This window comes from Anopheles merus, chromosome 3R (assembly GCF_017562075.2).
Source record: "Anopheles merus strain MAF chromosome 3R, AmerM5.1, whole genome shotgun sequence".
In the NCBI taxonomy this organism is placed as follows: domain Eukaryota; kingdom Metazoa; phylum Arthropoda; class Insecta; order Diptera; family Culicidae; genus Anopheles; species Anopheles merus.
The window spans coordinates 11,832,571-11,852,072 of NC_054084.1; the positions used below are offsets into that span (position 1 = coordinate 11,832,571).

The 19,502-nt window shown below is 41.3% G+C and overlaps 1 protein-coding gene across 5 annotated transcripts in view; it reads right to left on the minus strand.

Annotated features, from left to right (window-relative positions):
• Window positions 1–19,502, minus strand: part of LOC121595785 (cyclin-dependent kinase 5 activator 1) — a 66,273-nt gene that overhangs the window by 18,679 nt on the left and 28,092 nt on the right. For all 5 annotated transcript variants that reach the window (XM_041920005.1, XM_041920004.1, XM_041920003.1 and 2 more), the window contains exon 3: window positions 1,323–1,460. In XM_041920005.1, coding sequence (XP_041775939.1) covers window positions 1,323–1,460 — 138 coding nt within the window. The remainder of the gene's footprint in view (window positions 1–1,322; window positions 1,461–19,502) is intronic.

Consider the following 19,502-nt stretch of genomic DNA (forward strand, 5'->3'; position numbering starts at 1 on the left):
ATTACTTTCATAAATTTCAACGCCAGTGCTACTACTAACTACCGTGCTGAAGTACAAGACGGGGTTCATAATTCAACTTGAAGCAGCTGCCATTCCATTTTCTGGTGCTGCCTCACCAGTTCTGTCGCCGTGGCGACGCTTCAGCAAAATGTTCGTAATTAATTTGATCATTAGTAGATTTCTACCCGTTGGTCAAAGGTAAAAGGACGGCCAGTTTGTAAAAAAATAAGGGTACGTAGACGTGGGTGTGTGAGTGGGTGGTGTAGCACACCTGTTACGCTATTTTAGCGAAAAGTTTTTGGGTAAAAAGTTTTCCCCGGGGCGTGAGCGTGCTCGCGCGTGCTCGTCGATCGATTGCTCGGAACTTTCTCCTCTTTAGTTTCCATCGGAAGGAGGTGTCAAGGGGGGGGGGAAATAGTGGGGGGAGGGACGATATAAGAGGCACGAGGCACTGGGACTAATTTTAGTTTTCACTCACTGCCCAGCAAGCAAGCTTCAAAAGCTCGGCTGCGTTGGATTACACGCGTTACAGGGTTTCCCACGATTTATTGGTCAGTTCCCATGATTTTTTGGTGCGTTCCCACGATTTTTTGACCGTATCCCATAGATTTTTGGTTCGTTCCCATAATTTATTGGTATTTTCCGATTGGATATCAATACAATTGGACCACAAAATTCTGGTAAACGGCCAAAAAATCGTGGGAACGCACCAAAAAAATATGAGAACCCACCAAAAAATGATGGGAACCAACCAATAAATCGTGGGAAACCCTGTAATCAATCTCTGAGTGGTTTGTTCGCCGCCCGTTCGTTGAAGACGTCAGCGTGGCCACGGTAAGAAGTCACTGTCGAAAGTGGCTTCTGACGACAGTTTTGATTAGTGGGGATCCAATTTCGGGGTGTTGCCAACATCATCGTCACCCTTGTAGCCTCAACGAAACCTTCTCCACACTGCTAAGCCTTACGAGGACGAGCTCATTAATTCTAAACGCTCCCAACGCCTCCAAATCGAAACTTGGCTTGGCAGTAGGGTTGGGTGGCATTTTTTGTCACCCCCCCCCCCCCGGAGTATCACATTATGCTTCAAATTAAATCAAACGAAGCCCTGGCGCGCTTACGTGCAATGGGGCCATTGATGGATATCTTATGGGAAAGATCGGAATGGTATTTTCGTCACCGGAGTCGTCCACCGGGGGTGGAGAAAAAAAAAAGGATTAGCACCACAAAACACGAAAGACATCATTGCTGCTGCTGCTGCTAAAGGTCCCCACCGTCCCCACGGTCTAACCAAAAGCACCCCGTCCAGTGGTTACGATACGTACCTGCCATCCTTGAAGCAGCAAGCTTCTGTCGACGGCCCTCAGCCACATCACAGCGTCGCCGGCCTGGAAGTCGCGTAGCTTGCGGCATCGGTCGTGCAGGAACATTCCTAAACATTTTAGCAGCTCTGACGTCGATGCCTGTAATTGAAGAGCAAGGAACGGACGGGTAGCGATGGGAAATGCTAAGATTAGACCATTTGCGTTTCGAATATAGCAAGGCTAGGTTGATGGATATTTAATAGTAGCGCCACGCAGTGGGCGAGAAAGTTATACAAATTGAAGAGAATTCTTGCTGATGGTATAGATAAAAGTGATTTGTCATTGGAATTATTGATCAACTGTTCAGGTGCTTCAATATTTCGAAATTAAGCTCACATTTAAAGTAATGGTTGATGTAAGTAGTAAAACTATGGAAATATCATTATATAATGAGCACTAATCAAATTTGCCCTAATTATGATGTTATGCTAATGAAAGCTGTTGTAAAATTGTTTTGATTTGTTTTGCGATTATTTTTAATGTATAATGATTTTATTGTATTATGTGGACTCTGGCTAGGATTAATGCGATTAGATTAAAGCTGTTTTTAATGTAATTGTTGTGTGTAATTGTACTTTAATGGTAGTAAGAGTAGTTTTTGTAATTTAATGGGGTTTTATGTGAGTTTAATTTACTAATAAATAAATAAATATATAAATAAATAAATAAATAAATAAATAATTTAATAAAAAATTAAATAAAAAATAATAGATAAATGAGTAAATAAATAAGTGGATAAATCAATAAGTAAATTAATTAATAAATTAATAAATAAAAAAATAAAAAATTAAACAAACAAAATAAATAAATAAATAAATAAATAAAAATAAATAAATATATAAATCAATCAATCAATCAATCATATCAATCACCAATCATCAATCATAACCATGCAAATAAAAAATTAACAAATAAATACACAAATAATTTAAAAGCAAATAAATAAATAAAAAACAAGTAAATAAATAAATTAATTAAATAATAAAAAAACAAATAATTGAATAACTAATTAAATAAAAATAAATAAATAATAAATTTATTTATTAATTCATCAATCAATATTTTAAAATACATGTAAATGAATAAATAAAAAAAATTAAAAATAATAAATGTTAATTATTATTAAAAATTATCAAACAGTTAATTATTTGAAACATTTCAGCGTAATAGCTCAACGTACTAAACTCATCATGTTTCCTGCACAAACGAAACATAATTAATTTACTTTAACACTGCCAAATCGACGGAAGCAATTTTCCACCACACAACAATCAGTAAACACGCGTCACCTGGAAAGCGTGCGCTGCCTGTCAAAGGACACTGAACGCCCCCAAACTGTCAGTGGCAGCAGCTGCAACTCGGCGATGCACCATTCCAGAGAAAAGCGACGCAAGAAAAAAAAAACGCTCAGCCCGGATGTACATCAGACAATTTTGCTGCGTCTCTCTCTCTCTCCGTTCTTTTTCCCTTGGAGCACTAAGTGGAGGAGCTGTGGGAGAAGTATTTGTTTTCGCAGTTTCAGTTTTTTTGCCGCTGCCATTTCAGCAGATTTTCCCAGTGTTTCGTTAATGCAGCACACCGAGGGCATCAATTCATTTCGTGTCACTGCTGTGTCGTCATCCGTGGCATGTCGTTGTGTAGGGACGGAAATGGAAGTAGCACAAATGGAAGGTACAAAACAACTGCACACGGACAAGGATCACCCGCAATAATGCGGAGGAAAGTCCTCTCTAGCAGTAGAAAAAAAAACTTTTGCCTTGCTCTGCTTCACCCCCTGTGCTGATGATGTTTCCCCTTTCTGATGCATCAAAAATGTGTCTCACGAACAAAACAAGTTACTTGAGCTGCACAAAATCCACCATACATGAGATAAGCTCACGGAAAGACAGTGAGCCAACACGTGCCATGCATGCTGCTGCTGCTGCTGCTGCTGCTGCTGCTGCTGTGGTCGACCGTTTTGCGACGGACAAATTGTTGTTACCGAGCGAGTTCGGACAAATCGCTTGGAAAGTTGCGCGAGTCCAGTCGAAGACAAAAGTCGATTTGATCACTGTACATAATTTATGTGAGTGGTCAAAAGCGTTCACAACAAGAGCTATGAATCTCGACCAATGCGCGTTTGCTTGATGTTTTTTTCGGTAGGCCGATGGTAGAGGGATTTTTGAACTTGATTGGATTGGCCAGCTGCATAATGGAGCAACGGAGCAATTTTATAATGGTGATGACATTTTATATTTATTGGCAAAAAATGTCTTTTCAGGTGGAAATGGTTTGTTTTGGGTGCAAATTAGTGTGTATGAAAATCAAGAGAAAGAAAGCTTTCTGTTCAATCAAGTGTCATTTGGTAAAAATATACACTTAAAACAGACTAGATTATTTTTTATCTAGAAAATTTAGAAATAAAGTTTATAAAATTTTCAAATCTTAGCAAAAACTAGGCAAAAAATGCATGAAAACGGTTGGATGGCTGTAATGATGTGGGTTAAAATTTCCGCACGTTTCAAATCCTTTTGTAATGATTGTAATGAAAACAGTAAGTGAAATGAAGGCAGAAATACTCTCTTTCAGTGTCTTCTTCGCGGGAAGTAGCATACAATAATACTAAAAGAAGATTCCGAATGAAAGTTTCCCCTTAAAATCGGCATCAGATCGTCCAAAAACAGCGTTGCAAATGGGTGTAGGAAAAAAAGAAAAATAAATACTTCCATTTCATATTCCGTTTCATTTGTGGTCTCCACCCAAAATGGCGTGTGAAAGTTTGCCCATTTATTTGTTTTTTTTTTTTTTTTTTTTTTGGATCGTTGCTGCTGCTTCCTTAACATTGCTCCTAACTCCATTTGTGCACCACACCTGGCCAAAAAATTCATCGCGGGCATAGAGGTATAATCTAATTTTTAAAATGGATACCTTTGGTGGGGCGGGGGGCAAAGCAAAGCCAATGGGGCTGTGAATTTCACGCCCTGGCCTGGGTGAATTTCAGCAAAATTTCCATTACCGATTTAATGGTTATCTTCGCAACACGACGCTGACAAAATAATCTAATTCTATTTCAACAAAACTGCGGCGAGATTGCGTACCATCGGAAAAGAAAAGTAAAAGAAACTGGGGGAGAAAAAGGAGCAACTTGAAATCGTCAAACTGTAGATAGCGCCGCAGGGTGCCCGCCGGGCGCGTAACGAACCTGTTAATGCACGCCTCAGGGGAACATGGAACAGCGGGACGGAATCGGAAGCGACAGTTGAGTGTTACACGGTAGCTAATGATGGTGCTGAGTGCATGGCCGCGGGGCTTGGGGATATATTTTTACCCGTGAAACTCATGGGACAATATCCATTAGGAGTAGTGAGAGGGGAGGAGGGAGAGCAAGAATATTGTAGCATTCTTTTCCATTCGTGGAGAGTTGAAATTGCTTCACAGTAACGAAGTTCTTGTCCTTGTTCTGTGTCTCCGTAGAAAGCTTTCCTTCTCTCCTCTCAGAAAAGCTAATAAGTGTGTTGGGAACATAACACGTTCCCCAGCCGTACCGCTCAACCGTCTAATAATCCAATCGTGATCGAAGCATGCTGGTGTAAGCAGAATGGCGGTGTAATTAAGCTCTTACAACGACCACGCGACCGGGCGGACGGCAAGCAAGCCATGATGTCGCAGCGATAAGCCAAAGCACTGCCGCACGGCGTTTTACTGTCGCCAGCGTAATGTCTTTCGACTGTGCTGCTATCGTGCAGAAGGAGGAAAAGGTTCGGTCGTCAACCGAAAGCAACAAACACATCAATATATCACACTTAGAACGAAGGTCAGACAAAGAATGCTGACGCAAACTGAACACAACATCGAGGTACACAGAAGCGAGAGTGAGAGAGAGAGAGCACGCGCACTCGCAGCGTCTTAATTTTGCACTCCTACTGTCACGTTGGCATGAGGCTCTAGCATGGGAAAATGTCTCCGGAACCATATGCGACTTTCCCGGTTCGCAAGCTGGGAACCACCGGAAAAAGGTGGTCAGCATGTTTTCCGAACCATAAAATTTTGTATCGATTATTATCGAATTGTGCACACACGCGGAAACGCGGTTCTAAAGGAAGGTTGACGGCGGTGATCGAGCCAAAGTGGTTCGGGCTTAGTTGACGCAAACAAACCGTGAATCGATACATGAATTTATAGGACCAAAGAACGCGATTGAGAACGGTGAGGTTATGTAATGCGATTGCTCTCGCGCCCTAACTGGCGGTATTATTGATTATTTCCGGATAAGTATGTGTGTTGGCTCAGTCACAGAAACGTATAAGCGGACTGACTGGACAATATGTAATAAAAGTTTGAAATGAGCATTGCAACAAGAGACAATTTTAATTGGCTTTAGACATCTGCTCCTGTGTCATCAATAAAAAAAAACTAAGGGAATAATTACAAATGACTAGGCGTCTCCATTAGTTTTGGCTCAGAGATGTTTTGTACTTTTTCTGTGAAATTTTGTGCAAAACTAATGAAAATAATTAAAAATTCATAATAATTGATATCTTTTAGATTTTGTATTTTTTTTTACAGTTCTTTACACAAATTAACGGTATGGCTAAACTACTGCACCTGTCCGGAGCGTAGGGTATAGACTTCTTAATGTTTATTACACAGTCAGAATTCAATAGTTGAGCGTTTTTTAGTTGGCATGCTTTTTAGTGAAACGCTCGATAGTTGGCTGACAGTTCAATTAAAAAGTATACGACAGTACTTAGAAAAAATAAATAAAATGAATTAAAAACCACTTCGTGACTCTCCCTTTATTGATAAGATTGGTTAAGAAGAATAACAAATTATCGAAAAGAAAAATGCCCCCAGTTCCTAATTGAAAATTTGAAGGATTAATTGTATCAAAGTTTTAACACAAGATTTAAAAATAGAAAATCTAATAGCATATTCAGTATCAGTATGTATTTTATATACATGTCCCGCCATCCCTATTGGAAACCATCATAAGAAATCGTATTAGAAGCTTCAGTACGTGATTTTCAAGAAGAATTATTAGTTCAAACAGATGTTAGGGAACAGTTATTATTCACATTTCAACTGAAATGTACTTATTGTACTTTGTTGCTGAAATGTAATTTTTAATCAATTTCTTTTCGTTCCTATTACAACAAGACAATCTGCTCTGACTAATCACATGTTGGGCGATACAGCAATTCATGCTCTTAAGGCACCTGCAAAAGACACGCAAAGACAAAGCAAAACGATCACTTTTGAAGACCATCAATAAATCAAACTAACACCCTTTCATATTACATCCCCAGCGGGGGATGCACACATTCCGATGCGTAGGGGGAACGATTTCCACCTATTTGTTTCATTTCTTCCCTCGCGAGCGGAATCTCTGTGCTGTGGTGGTCATACGTAGCCGCGACAGTGCCCTCGAATCCCTCGGGACACCTGTGAACCTGCATGCACGCTCCGTGCACCCACGCTCACCTCCACAAGTCCACGCACAGTCAGTTTGAAAGCGTGGTCGAATTGAAACATTAAAATGATTTATTCTCAAGGGCACGACAAACAGCGGAAGTATCGTGGTGAATCCGACCTTCTGCCGTGGCCGAGCGTGAGGAAGAGCTTTTGTCGTTGTTTTTTTCCCATCGCTTGCTCCACACGTATGAGCCTTTGGCAAACAGCGCTTTGGGCTTTGGCGCTACGAAGCCGCACGGTGTTGTGCCGCTGTGAGACGTGATTTATTGCTTATTGATGTCGTGCTGAGGCATCGGTCGCTGTTTGCTGTTTGCTACGTTGTACGGGTCCCTCCGATCGATCGATCGATTGAACACCCCACTGTCGAGGTGCCGTAGCCATGTGCCTTTGTGTGTCGATGTTTGTGTCCAAGCAACGAGGGTGCAGCCAAACCAGATCTGGCGGGTTGAAATGTTCATCCATCATTCGGGCAAATCGAATCGCAATGATCACAAGTATGTTTGCTCTCCGCCCCCCCCCCCCAAAAGCTGGCACGGCACGAGGGGGAAATTAGATTTATTTACACTCTGCAATTTTCACGCAAACAGTCAATGGAAAGAAGATTCGTCAATTTCACCGCTAAACACCTACTCAGCTTCCAATATAGGGGAAATTTCCAATTGCTGTGAAAGGTTTCAGATGTGTGTGTATGTGTGTGTGTGTGAGAGAGAGAGAGAGAGAGAGAGTATGTGTGGGAAGAGCTGGGATCGGGCGTGATTCACAGTACGGCACCGTTTATGATTCATATCGTTCATTTCATCCCGTAAAGTGGGCGTACGTGTGCATCGTGTCGAGCCAGCATCCTGCAGCTGTCCTCCCACGGTGCTGGATTTCGAGAAGACTGTGTGGGACGACGGTTTCTGCTTATTGTTTCATAAATGCAATCGCATTATTAGCTTCTAGCGAAGAGATCAAACAAAACGTGCACAAGCCGGGACATGCTGGCAGAGTTTTCGTCGTTCTATGAGTTATTTTTGTACGTCTAAATTGAAGTTTCATCTATTATACAGAGTATAATTCATTTTTTAGTTGTAATTGTTAGGAGAATGTATTTTTAATATTCTATAGAAATTCGGTAGTTCAGGATTTTTTCAACAACAAATCTTGAAATTAGTTTGAAGTGTTTTAATTTTGCATAATACATTATAAAACAACAAGATTAGACCAATTTAGACCAGTTTGTGCTTTATATTAGAATAGCGCCTGAAGGTATGCAAAATAATTTGAATAGGATATTTAACTAAACGCATTATAAAATGCTAACTTCAGGCGCTTTGTTTTCTAACAGGAAAATAATCAAACGTACTATTCCAATAGTGTAAAAAAATAATATCAAAACAACTCTTATCTTACTGCGAAAGCCAAGCAATGCACAAGTACCGTTCGCTCATTTACGAAGAAACATCATCATTTACTAGATTGATACCGAATGTCTGATGCGTTGCTCGTCTTAAACGCTCTCTGCATTGTTGTAGCCGCTTTCCGCAACACACACACAAAAGCACACAGACACACGCTTGAAAGCTGAAGTACCGCCACCACACATGCATCAGATAAAGCATCTTCATATCAATCCACTTTGTCATTCTTTCCACCGCGTAGCGGAAGCTACCAGCTGCACAGCAAAGACGTGTGGGCCACTGACACGAAGATGTATTAAAGAAAACGTAGCAAAACAGACAGAGAGAGAGAGAGCGAGAGAGAGAGCGAGAAAAAAAGAAGATGATGAAGCATCCTCCAGCACGTGTCAGTGATGTAAGATAGCGTGGCAACGATCTTCATTTTCTTCATTGGAAAAGTTTGCTCCGTGCTAGTAAAGCGCACAGGATGAAAAATGCCATCGTTCATTTTTCGCAGCTTTTGTGGAAAAGTTTTTCCTCTCTCCGCCGCTGCATAAATGTACGCAATGCTGGTGTGGAGGAACAAGAACAAAAAAAAATCGTTCTTTCCAGTTGGAAGATACGTTTGTTTGGTGGAAGCGTAGAAAGGTTTGCCTTACGCAAGGCAACGTATTTGCAGCGCCATCTTGCCAAGCAAGCAAAAAGCCGTGTACCGGGCACACCACTCTTAAAGTTTCATTCCGTTATGCTTGGTTATGGTTTCATATTTTTAAAAGCTCCGCACAAGAATAGCACTTTTCCACGTGGTCATATTTTCTAGAAAGCATGTGCGAGATGAATAAATGTAACACTGGAAAGAAAGCAGTTCAGCGGTAGCGCTCCAAGCGCGGTACGGCGAGATCAGGTATTTATTTTTCCCTAAGATTGTTTCCTTTATATTTATAACCATCGGTACCACCTGTACCTGGGAGTATGGTTGGGAATAATTAGTGGCTACAACTGCCCGTGTAGAAGGAAATGGGAATTTATCTAATGAAAACGCTCAACACCAGGGCAGTAAGAGGGGAATGAGGTTTCTACAGAATTTATCAATCTCACTGTAAGAGCCCGGTGTAAGTGACTACTTTTATCACCGTCCCCGGTAAACAGAAGCCGGCAAGGTAGGAAAAGTAACCACCCTAATTTTAATTAGTGAAAATGTCACAGTTCGCTCTAACGTGCCGAAAGGTACTCGATTACACCTCGCACCGAAATATCGTGTCTAATATCAGCGTTTAATTTTCTTGTGCGTTATGTGAAACGTCTTATCGTTCGGTGTTTGTATGTAAAAAAAGGAAAATCGCTTAGAGAAGTGAGATTCAATTTTTCACTCAAAATTACGACATTGGCTAGTTTGGTTTCGCTTGTTCGCTGAGAAGATGATAATTAATTTTTGTAAGCCCCTTATGGCAGCTTTTCCTATGTTGACGCCATTGTACGGCATCCTTTCCAGTGATTAATGGCAGTGCTTGGCTTCTGACTTTAGGTATTGATCACATAATTTAGGTCCGGTGTAAAACTGTTCCTGGTTTTCATTATGTTTGAACAGAAATGAAACTTCTCCAATGAAAAATTCCAAGACAAAATTCAATGTTTCGTCATTTATTTAAGCAAAATCATTACGGATATCGTATAGATAAGTAATAAGTAATAAATGGAGTTAGCTTGTGGAGCACATTTAGTTACTAATTGATGGCTGTCTCTACAATTTATGTGAGATAATTTTGGCAAAAAAAAACTGTTTATAATGTATGTCAAAACACAGTGGAATAGGTATTGAACATCTTATTGCATACTTTTAGGCGCCCATCGTGTGCGAAGCTGCAGAGCTCTTAGTAATTCATCATCGTTTTCATCGTTATTTCGTCATTTCAATATTTATCGACTGTGCATCATACGTATGACAACTTGTCTTTGTATTGAATGTTTATTCTAACTTTTTTGATTAAAATAATCCGAGTTTTTAGAATTAACGTTAAACCAATAATATTAAATAAAACAGGACTTGCATACCTTCAGGCGTTTTGAGACCAACGATCGAAACTGGAATTAATTTATGCTTTATACAAGAGCGCAATTGCTCTCATTTTTACTTGCAATCCATTGCCCGTATTGTGGTATAAGTTTTACAGGAATTCCTGCGAATTATACCCCCGCTGAAAACAAATACAAAATTTATTCATTATTTTTGCAGTTTTCTTCTGTCCTTCCCATCGAAAGGTAACGAGAGAGAGGGAAAAAAAAACACACCACTCTCTTCCAGTGCCGGAGTTTCCACGATCCATCTATATGATAATCTTGCTTATTGTCTTCCCCGTCGGGCCGTGTGCTTTTAAATTGAAATTTATTTACAAAATATGCTCGTTTGCTGCTCATACTAACGCCTGGCCGGTACCCACATGCAACCAGCACGTACACCCAATCACACGGGCATTAGCACGGAAGGACGGCTTGTGTGGTGTAGAGTTGTCTGCTGTCTGCTTCCCACAATCCCTGCACCCCATACAGACACGGTGCGGTACGATAAGCAGACATTTATCATTTTGTTTTTCGAGATTCAGCAAGCATTAATAATGACGACGGAAGGGAGGACCAATTGGAAAGCATCCCGAGCAAGCCGTACAGCCGTACAGCTTTGTCTGCCACACATCGGTGAATTAAACTCTCGGCCTACTCGGCAGGGAGGTTAGGTTGTAGTCTTAACACGATTAAAGAAACATTACACAGTCGGCGGTACAAACGTTGCGATGTTACGCGGTGGGAAAGTAACAAACGGGACTGACTTTGCTTTAATAAAAGCGTTTGGAAAAAGCACTGAAAAATATGTTCTCGCTTTAAGTATTTTTTTCTCGACGCGAAGCTAAACTTTGAAAAGCAATTGAAAGGACAGCTCGATTTATTCGTACTGTAGATTTAACATTCTACATTCACCCATTGCTGTCGATTTTACGAGCTCAGGCGGTAAACTTCACTACATATTCTTTGCAAAAATGCCCCATTTTACAATCACCAATAAAACGATCCGCTTCGATGTCGGCTTATCTCGATTAAAGTGAATCGATCATGTGCACAGACGAATGGAAATTTCAATTTAGCTTGCTGTGTGGACACAGTTTCCACCCATCCCGCTGTTAGCGTACTCGATTATCTCGATCGTGTGCGGAGGCTGCCGACCTGGTGAACGGGATGTGGTACGGCAAAGTCACGAACAATGCTTAACATCGTTAGTAGGAAACTTTTACTGCACTTGAGCGTAGAGCAGCTTGCTGTACCGCTCATTGCGCGAGCTGCTGGGGGGTTGTTTTTTTTTTTAAGTACCCACTTGAGACGCTGCCAAGGAGCGGATTATGTTCGGCGTATTGTAAATTGAGCCCGTCAAGCGGGACGGTATGAGACACAGCTGGTAGGCTGGTGAGAGAAAGCACGATGAAAAGCTATCGAAGAACCCGGAGCATGATAAAGCAATAATCGGAACAAGGCGCATACAAGCCTTTTGCGTAGTTAGACTGGTTGTTATGAAAAATTAACCGTAAAGTCTATGCATAAATCCTCTGTTGGCTCGTGAAAAAATTTACAAATTGATGTAAATATACATAAATTTAAAGGGAATAACTCTGCACTACCTGTTTAAGAACAGGTCATATCAGCAATTAATGGAAACATAGTTCTGCTCTGCTATCTCTGCCAACTAAAGTAAAATAGACACATACTCATATTCCATAACATATTCCATTTGCTAAGGATACCCACGGAAGAAAGCACGACACACTGTATTCTGATCGCATAAATTTGCGTCACACCAAACATATTTACATCGGTATCTCGCCTGTCACCTCCGGTATAGGTTCGATTACGTCAATTGGCGCACGAAACGGACATCAATTACCGAGTGTCATTCATTTGTCATCGAGGTTTGAATTATACTCCCATCATATGCTCAGTGAGCTGGAAGCATCGGATGACAAACGAATGTGTATCGTCTGCTTTATGCTTTCCTGTTTCACAGCACATTAAACAGCGCTCATTAAATACTGGTTCATCATATCGGGGTGCCTTTTTTTTACTACAAAATCGTACGTATTCTTGTATGCATGAAAAACGCATTGGATTCCTACAAATTGGTACCTGAACCTCTCGGACGAATGAGATTTCAAATCACGAGTTCTGGTAACCCGATTTGTGGAACGGAATGGCGTGTTTGTGCACAGCTAACACGAATCAAACCATTCATTCGCGATAATCAGAGAGGTGTACTAATATAAGGGTGGAAGGAAAAAAAGCACACACCCTACCCAAACAGTTCAAACGAATCATGGTGGAAAGCATTAAGGAGCGAAATGGGGGAAAAAACCCCGGATTTGCCTGTGCACGCTCACTTCTTAATAAGCATCGTCAGTTGTACATACTCAAGCTATTGCAAACGCTCCCGCCCACCTGATTCCACATCTGCTTCAAGCACTGCCACATCTGCATTCGAGTCCGCTGCGGTCGGATACAGATGATGAAAGATGGAACTTGGAGCAGGCAGCAGTAAAGCAGCGAAAGAAGGCGGCACAGGAAATGGGTTTCGTAAATTTGCCGTACCGTTGAAAGCATATTATGCCAACAACACCGGAACGAAGTACCAAGAGCGGACGCCAAGCGGAACGGAGTGTGTGTGTGTGTGTGCAGTTGATCATGTGTCGCGTTTTCCTTCAGTTGACGGTAATTAGTTTCTCTCCCGCTTGCCGCGTTGTTGAGTCAGCAAGGGGAATTTTAGAGAATGCGAAGGAAATTAACCACAAATGTTAATGCACCGGAAACGCACCGTACTGGCAAACGGTGTATGCAGGGTGGTTTTTCCCCCGATTGGGGACGTTTCAAGTCTGCGAATTTGAGCATCGGATGATCAATGGAATGGAAAACAAAAAACGGCACAATCCACTGGAATGGATATTTATTACGGTAAATTGAAAGAATGGTTTGAAAAGTTCCGAAAAAGAGTACTCATTATTCAGTTCTATTTGTACTATGCAGTTGAGACTATTTTGTTTGATGTTGATGAAGTATTTATTTACACTCTGACCGCTGGCATTTTGCATTAGCTTTCTGCGGAGAACACAGTACAAGATAAGAGAGCGATGAGAACGTTTCATTGGCTTACGATCGTTCACTCTCTTTCCGATCCTCACGTACGATGCCGCTTCGGCAATATGCGCTCTCTCGTTCTTCCCGCTCTGCAATACGCTCTGTTGAGAGAGTTGCTAAGAGACCAATCACAGAGAAGGCAGGTGAACAAAGCTGTGCTTCCAAAACGAGCCACACATCGCCCAGAGTGTTGAAATCTCTTTTCGATGGAGACGCCCAGTGATTTGTAAGAAAAGATGATCATATGACGTTGAATTAATATGGTGAATGGTTTAATAATTTTTTCTATTTTTAGTTTTTTTTTGCAGTTCTGAAAATTTTAGTGGAAATACACCCAACAAGAGGGTGTGAATGTTATAAACAATTATGAGGAGGGAACCATTACTAGTGAACCCATCATCACATTAGAGTGACGTATTCGATTCGATCAAAATGATTCTTTCTCTGGCGCAACAGCTGTCGCCGACAATCCAATCCATATCCATCCATAGGAGCTTGAACCCATGACGAACATGTTAGGTGAAAATATCTATGCTTTTCTATTGTATAAAACGTCCGATCTAAAATTATTGTTTTAAACCCATGACAAGCACTTTAATTGTGTTGTTTGACCAATTATATTGAGGACTTAACACTTTAAGCGCCGTGTCATATAAATTCGCATGACGGTTTTGCTCACCGTTCAGCTTTGCATCTGACGCTCAGTGATTCTCTTGAGAACGATTGAGGTAGGAAAGAGAGAACGAGAACGACATGTGCTACGCCGCCTATCGCAATGAAACAAAAGAGTGATAACAATCGCACGAGAAACTGTCGCTCTCATCGCTCTCTTGCCATGCGCTACGTGCTCACTCAAAAACTGTGACGTCAGGCCGGCGGTCAAAGTGTTAAACATATAGGGGCACCACCAGGATATAATAAGCACCATTTGTAACACCTCAAAGAATGCAAAATTTAAAGCATTATTGAAATAACGGTCGATAATAACGAAATTACGGAACAACTTCCTAAAGTCTAAAACTTCCTTTTATGAAATTAGTCCGCGGAAAGTCCGCGACCGCAGCATGTTTGAGGGACTTGTTAGTAGGTGAAGCCATTTTCTCCATTGAAAACTGTTAACTGTTTGATGTTTGTAATCCCATAGCATCTCTCATCTATTTCTGAACGATTTCATATCAGTACTTCCTCTTCCTTTATCAAAGTTTGCCAAGTCGTGACAAAGTATTGGATTTCGTGAAGTGCCTCACCAGCGTCGAGCGAGTAATAACAGCATAACGCATGACTTATATTTTGACCGGTGCTTCATTTCTCATAAATTTCAATACTTTTTCTAGTCGCGCGGAAGGTTTATATCTAAAGCTTCAAATATTTGAACAAATCAATTACAGTCTTCTTATTGCCCTGCCAGATGCTTCCGTTGCACTTTTAAATGGTGCTAAATGCAGTTAAAAATGCAAAAAAAAACCCTGCATTATCCAACAGCCCATTGGTGCCCATCTCGTGGTGCCATTAACTATTCACAAACACACAGACACACACCCTGCGGTCACATTTAGCCACGTGAACGAATCCATAAAGTGTCGGAAAGAACTGTTGCACAGTTGCACCGTGCACCGGAGGGGCTTGGAAGCATTTTGTGCAAGCAGCACAGGAAACAGTGGCTGTTCGTAAATAAATTCCCGTTTTCATTGTCTGGACACGTGTACCGTGCTGGCTGCACTGCGCCGTATAAGCGCATTATCTCTTCGGTTGCACTTTGTTGGCGAGTGGGTTTGTCTGTTTTGTGTGTGTGTGTGTGTGCAAGGTGCAAGCGACAAAGAGGTAGATAAAAGCATCTTCCAAGTGCAGCAGCGGCTAAATCGAGCCGCCTTTGGCCGGTTGGTGCGCTCATCTGAAGGAGCACGTTCCGAGCCGTTTAGACTTCCGTTGTCGGGAGAGGAAGCCTTTAATGGCGCCCCGTGAGAGAGAGACAGAAGAAGAGAGTGTCAAGAGTTGGGCACGATAAAACTGTGTGACCGTGACAGTGGCAAGGACCTTGCAGTTTGCCCCACACCCACAGCTAAGTCGCATCAGCAACAGCGACATCATCTAAATGCTCACACGTGCCACCCGCAAGCGATGACCTCATGGCGGCCGACATCCTCGTGGCGTGGCATCCTCACTTCATAATCATAAATTTACATAATCACCAAAGTATGCTACTTTATTGTTTGCAATAACGCGTGCGACCGTGCCGTGCCGGGATGCTCAACTATGTCGGCGCTACCCCTGTTTCGGGCGAAGGAAAAGCGGCGAAAATCTCCAAGATCAATCGATCGATATAGTTTCCTTGGCAGAGAGAGAGAGAACACACACACATGCACACAGGGAAACTGTGTTTTTTACACCACCATCTCCAGCAGAGAGCAGATTCAACCATGTGTGGCAAAACTTTGTCCCTGAATGCCATTGTGAGCGAAGAGCTTCCAACAGCCGTACATCGCACGTGGAGGTGTTGAAAGTTTTGCCCACTTCCCACTCTTCAAAACATAGCACCCCTTTGCCTGTTATGCTTACTCCACACAGGGGAAAAGTCCAAAAAGTCGATCAAAACCATTGGATGAAACTCTAGCAAAAGTCTGTGCCGACCCTCCCTGTGGACGGGGGTCTACTGTTCGCCAAACAAAGCCAAATGCATTCGTCCATACAGACAAAAGTGTCAGCACACACAACTTTTCGCCACACATCATCTTCCGGTGTGGAAAGATCGGGTGAATCGGGTGGCTTTTGTTGGGACAGCGGGCCGGAAGCTGTCCGGCAGTTAGAGCGAGCAGCCCGTCCCGTCGCACTGGCGACATGTACGGCGACCGTACCGGGCGCGCACAGTGGGCGCCGTGTCGTTGTCATCTCGCATCTACCGGGTCATCTCCCCGATGGGACAAACAGTCGGTTGATCATGGCCCGGACCTTCGGGGCGTTACATAAGCCTTAAGGAGCGGATGTTCTTCATTTAATTACACTCGCCGTTTCCCTGACCTGCTTTTGTATGCATCGCTGTCAATGGCCGGATGTGGTCGGTACGGAAGGAGCGTATGCTTTCACTGGGTAGCATGTTGATATTGGAATCGTGCCTCGAGCCTTTCATGGCATCAGGTCAAAGATAAGTGTGTGTTAAAGTATAATCCGACTGTGCTTACAGTTGATTATGCTTGAGTTTGTGTGCAGCCGGAGCCTGAGCTAATTTACTCACCAATATTCTTGCAGGGCAATATTATATACAACGTATTTACGGCAAACGTTCTCTCACCTGGAAATAAAAACAAATAAACAAATGTTCAAAATATATGTCGATAATTAAGCACACTTGTAAAATCGAAAAGAATGTATAATTGTAAAATTGTAATAAACCCGCAAAAAGTCGCTCTTATTTGACCTGTTGCCCGCTTTACATGCCTTCTCACGCATCTTCGGATAATCGACAAAGTTAATCGGTGCTTTATATCATAAGTTTGGATTGTCATGTGACAAAAACACCCCAACAACAACATAGTTTGACACAACGATGATTAAGAAAGTGTCCACACCGTCTGAGAAAAATTGAAACGTTCTAAAAATGTTGTACAAATTTAAAGTTATCCACTTTGTTGGATGATTGCAGCGTTCATACGTACAAACATCCATCATTGAAAGAACCAGTTGTAAATGGTATCAAGTTTTATACGAAAAAAAAACCAAAGAATTTTCTATCGAAGACGAAGACAAAGGATCCCCAAAGAAGCTAAAAAGTGCTCCAAGATAGCGAGTTGAATCGCGGAGGACTTTCAGGAAGGTCAAAAGTTTAATTTATTAAGGCTGGCGAGACCCATATCAAAATCTATTATTAACCATCTTTGGGGGGAGGTGTTTGACGTTTTCAACAAGCAAGATCCTCGAGACCTACATCTTTCGCATCATTTGACCTGTTTTGGTGTGCTTCAACAGGCTTACAAAGGATATAGTTTCCTGCAGACGCTGTGGACTACTGTTTTGAACCCCGTTATTTAAGTGTTCACTTAATATTACAGTCAAAATAAGTACTTTACTTAAGTGGTTGGTGCTCTGAGATTTTCAGACCTTTTGTATAAAATTTTACAACAGTAGACAAGGTTTCTGACAGAGTTTTTCAAGGTTTTTTGGTAAATTCGTTTAAAAAAAAAAGGTTGCTTCTCATATTGTTTTGGTGAGTTTCCGATAATTTTATGGTTCAATTGTTTTAAAACTAAAAATATATGTTATACGATTAATAACTTGTGAGACGAGCCCCAAAAAATATGGGAACCGATCAGTAAATTGTGGGAAACCTTGTAGGTGTAATTCAGATACTTCGCAGGTTTTTATAAACCAAAAATTCTATGACAGTACATCTTCTACTTGGTGTAAGGTCCTACGTGAATATGCCGGCTTATTTAGGCTTTCGAGACTTATTCAGCACAATCGCTGCCGGATAAGCAGTCTTTGTCCAGGCGGATGGTCCATATGAGGCCTGAACCCAGGACGGTCATGTTAAAAACGATTTGAGATGCTTTGTATGCTGTTTCAGATTGGTGTTGGTCTCATATAGAGTGTGTTAGTCGTTCATTGGAAATGGATATTGTAGTATTGCGTCTAAACTCCAATCAGGTCTTTTCGTTATCCAACCAACGGTTGAAAATTTGGGTTGTATCCATGTGACATTTACGATCCGCCATATTGAAATTTAGTAGTTGTGTACAAACCATGACGACTTTAAATAGCGTTTTTTCCTTTTTTTCTGTTTGAAACGAGTAATAGTACTATTTGTAGGTTTCTACGGCATACTCCGTCTAGTGGTCTGTATTAAGTGAGGGAACAGTACTCCCGAGCCTAAGCCCTAGAAAAGGCTGGCACCCCGATGCAATCTTCCGTCAAGCTAACTACGGAATTTGCCAAAGAAGACCTGAAGAATTTTGATAATTACATTGTAATTCTAACTCGATTGATTGGTAATTTCTTTTGTTATCAGGAGCCTACGTGCTCCGTTACCGATACATACATTTTCTTGTTTAATTCTCGTTGCGTTTGCACAATTGGATTCTGTCACTAAATGAGATTTCTGTCTAATACGAAAAAAACATGTAATGCGTGTTGCCTATGCATGGGCGTTATTAAATAATTGCCTAACTTAAGGATGTGCTCTGCCTATCTCAAAATTCAACACTATTATTAAATTTAAAAAAAGTCGATCAAAGCAATTTTTAACCTTTCTTAGTGCATTATTTAGCCTTCAACAAAAAAATAAATCAATCCTTCCTGAGCTAACCTCATCGTGCATGTGGCAAATTGGCGTTTGTTTACATTTTTCCAACGCAATGCCAGACGAGGTGAAAAATACAGCGAAATGAACTATTTGACAGGTGCAATATCTGTCAGATAACGCGTCACAGCAACCAGCTGCTGTGCAATGTAAACAAATAACGTGCACAAAATCACGTAACTAAATCCATTAAAAAACTTCAATATCAAGTATTTCGTTAATTTTCAGTCAACAGTTCATCATTTCATGCCATTTGTAAATGTTCCACTTAAGAAGATACTCTTTTTAAGTGATTTTCGAAAGCGGTTGTTGTATCTCCCCCGTCTCGTTTAGCTTTACCTGTTCAATATTTCGCCTGTCAAATAGTTAATTTCGCTGTATATTTCACCTCGTCTGGCCGCACGGTCATATTTTGCTGAAATACAGTGAGGCGCCGTTTATCCGGGCTTATCGGGACTTGACCTCGCTCGTTATAAGCGAATAACACGGATAATAAGTCATATTATATATTTTATCACCAGTTCCTGATTAGGTTTTGGAAAATATTCTTATTTTCTGATAAAAATAACCCACTTTTTAATAGCTTCATGTCTTTCCAATGAGAATATTTGAAGTTTGCCATGAATTATGTTTTTTTGTTAAGACAATGTGCTCTTATAACCGCTTTTTCGAATATCCACCTCATAACGCAATGTCACCTTTGTATTGAACTGTCATTGCTCAACAGCACGGATAAAGGAACAGCCGGATAAAAGGTACCCGGATAAACGGCGCTCCACTGTAATCTAGACTGAAATACTGAGTGTGGAGTGTTGACAAGATTTCGGTCGCCAAGTGTCAAACTCCATATAAAAG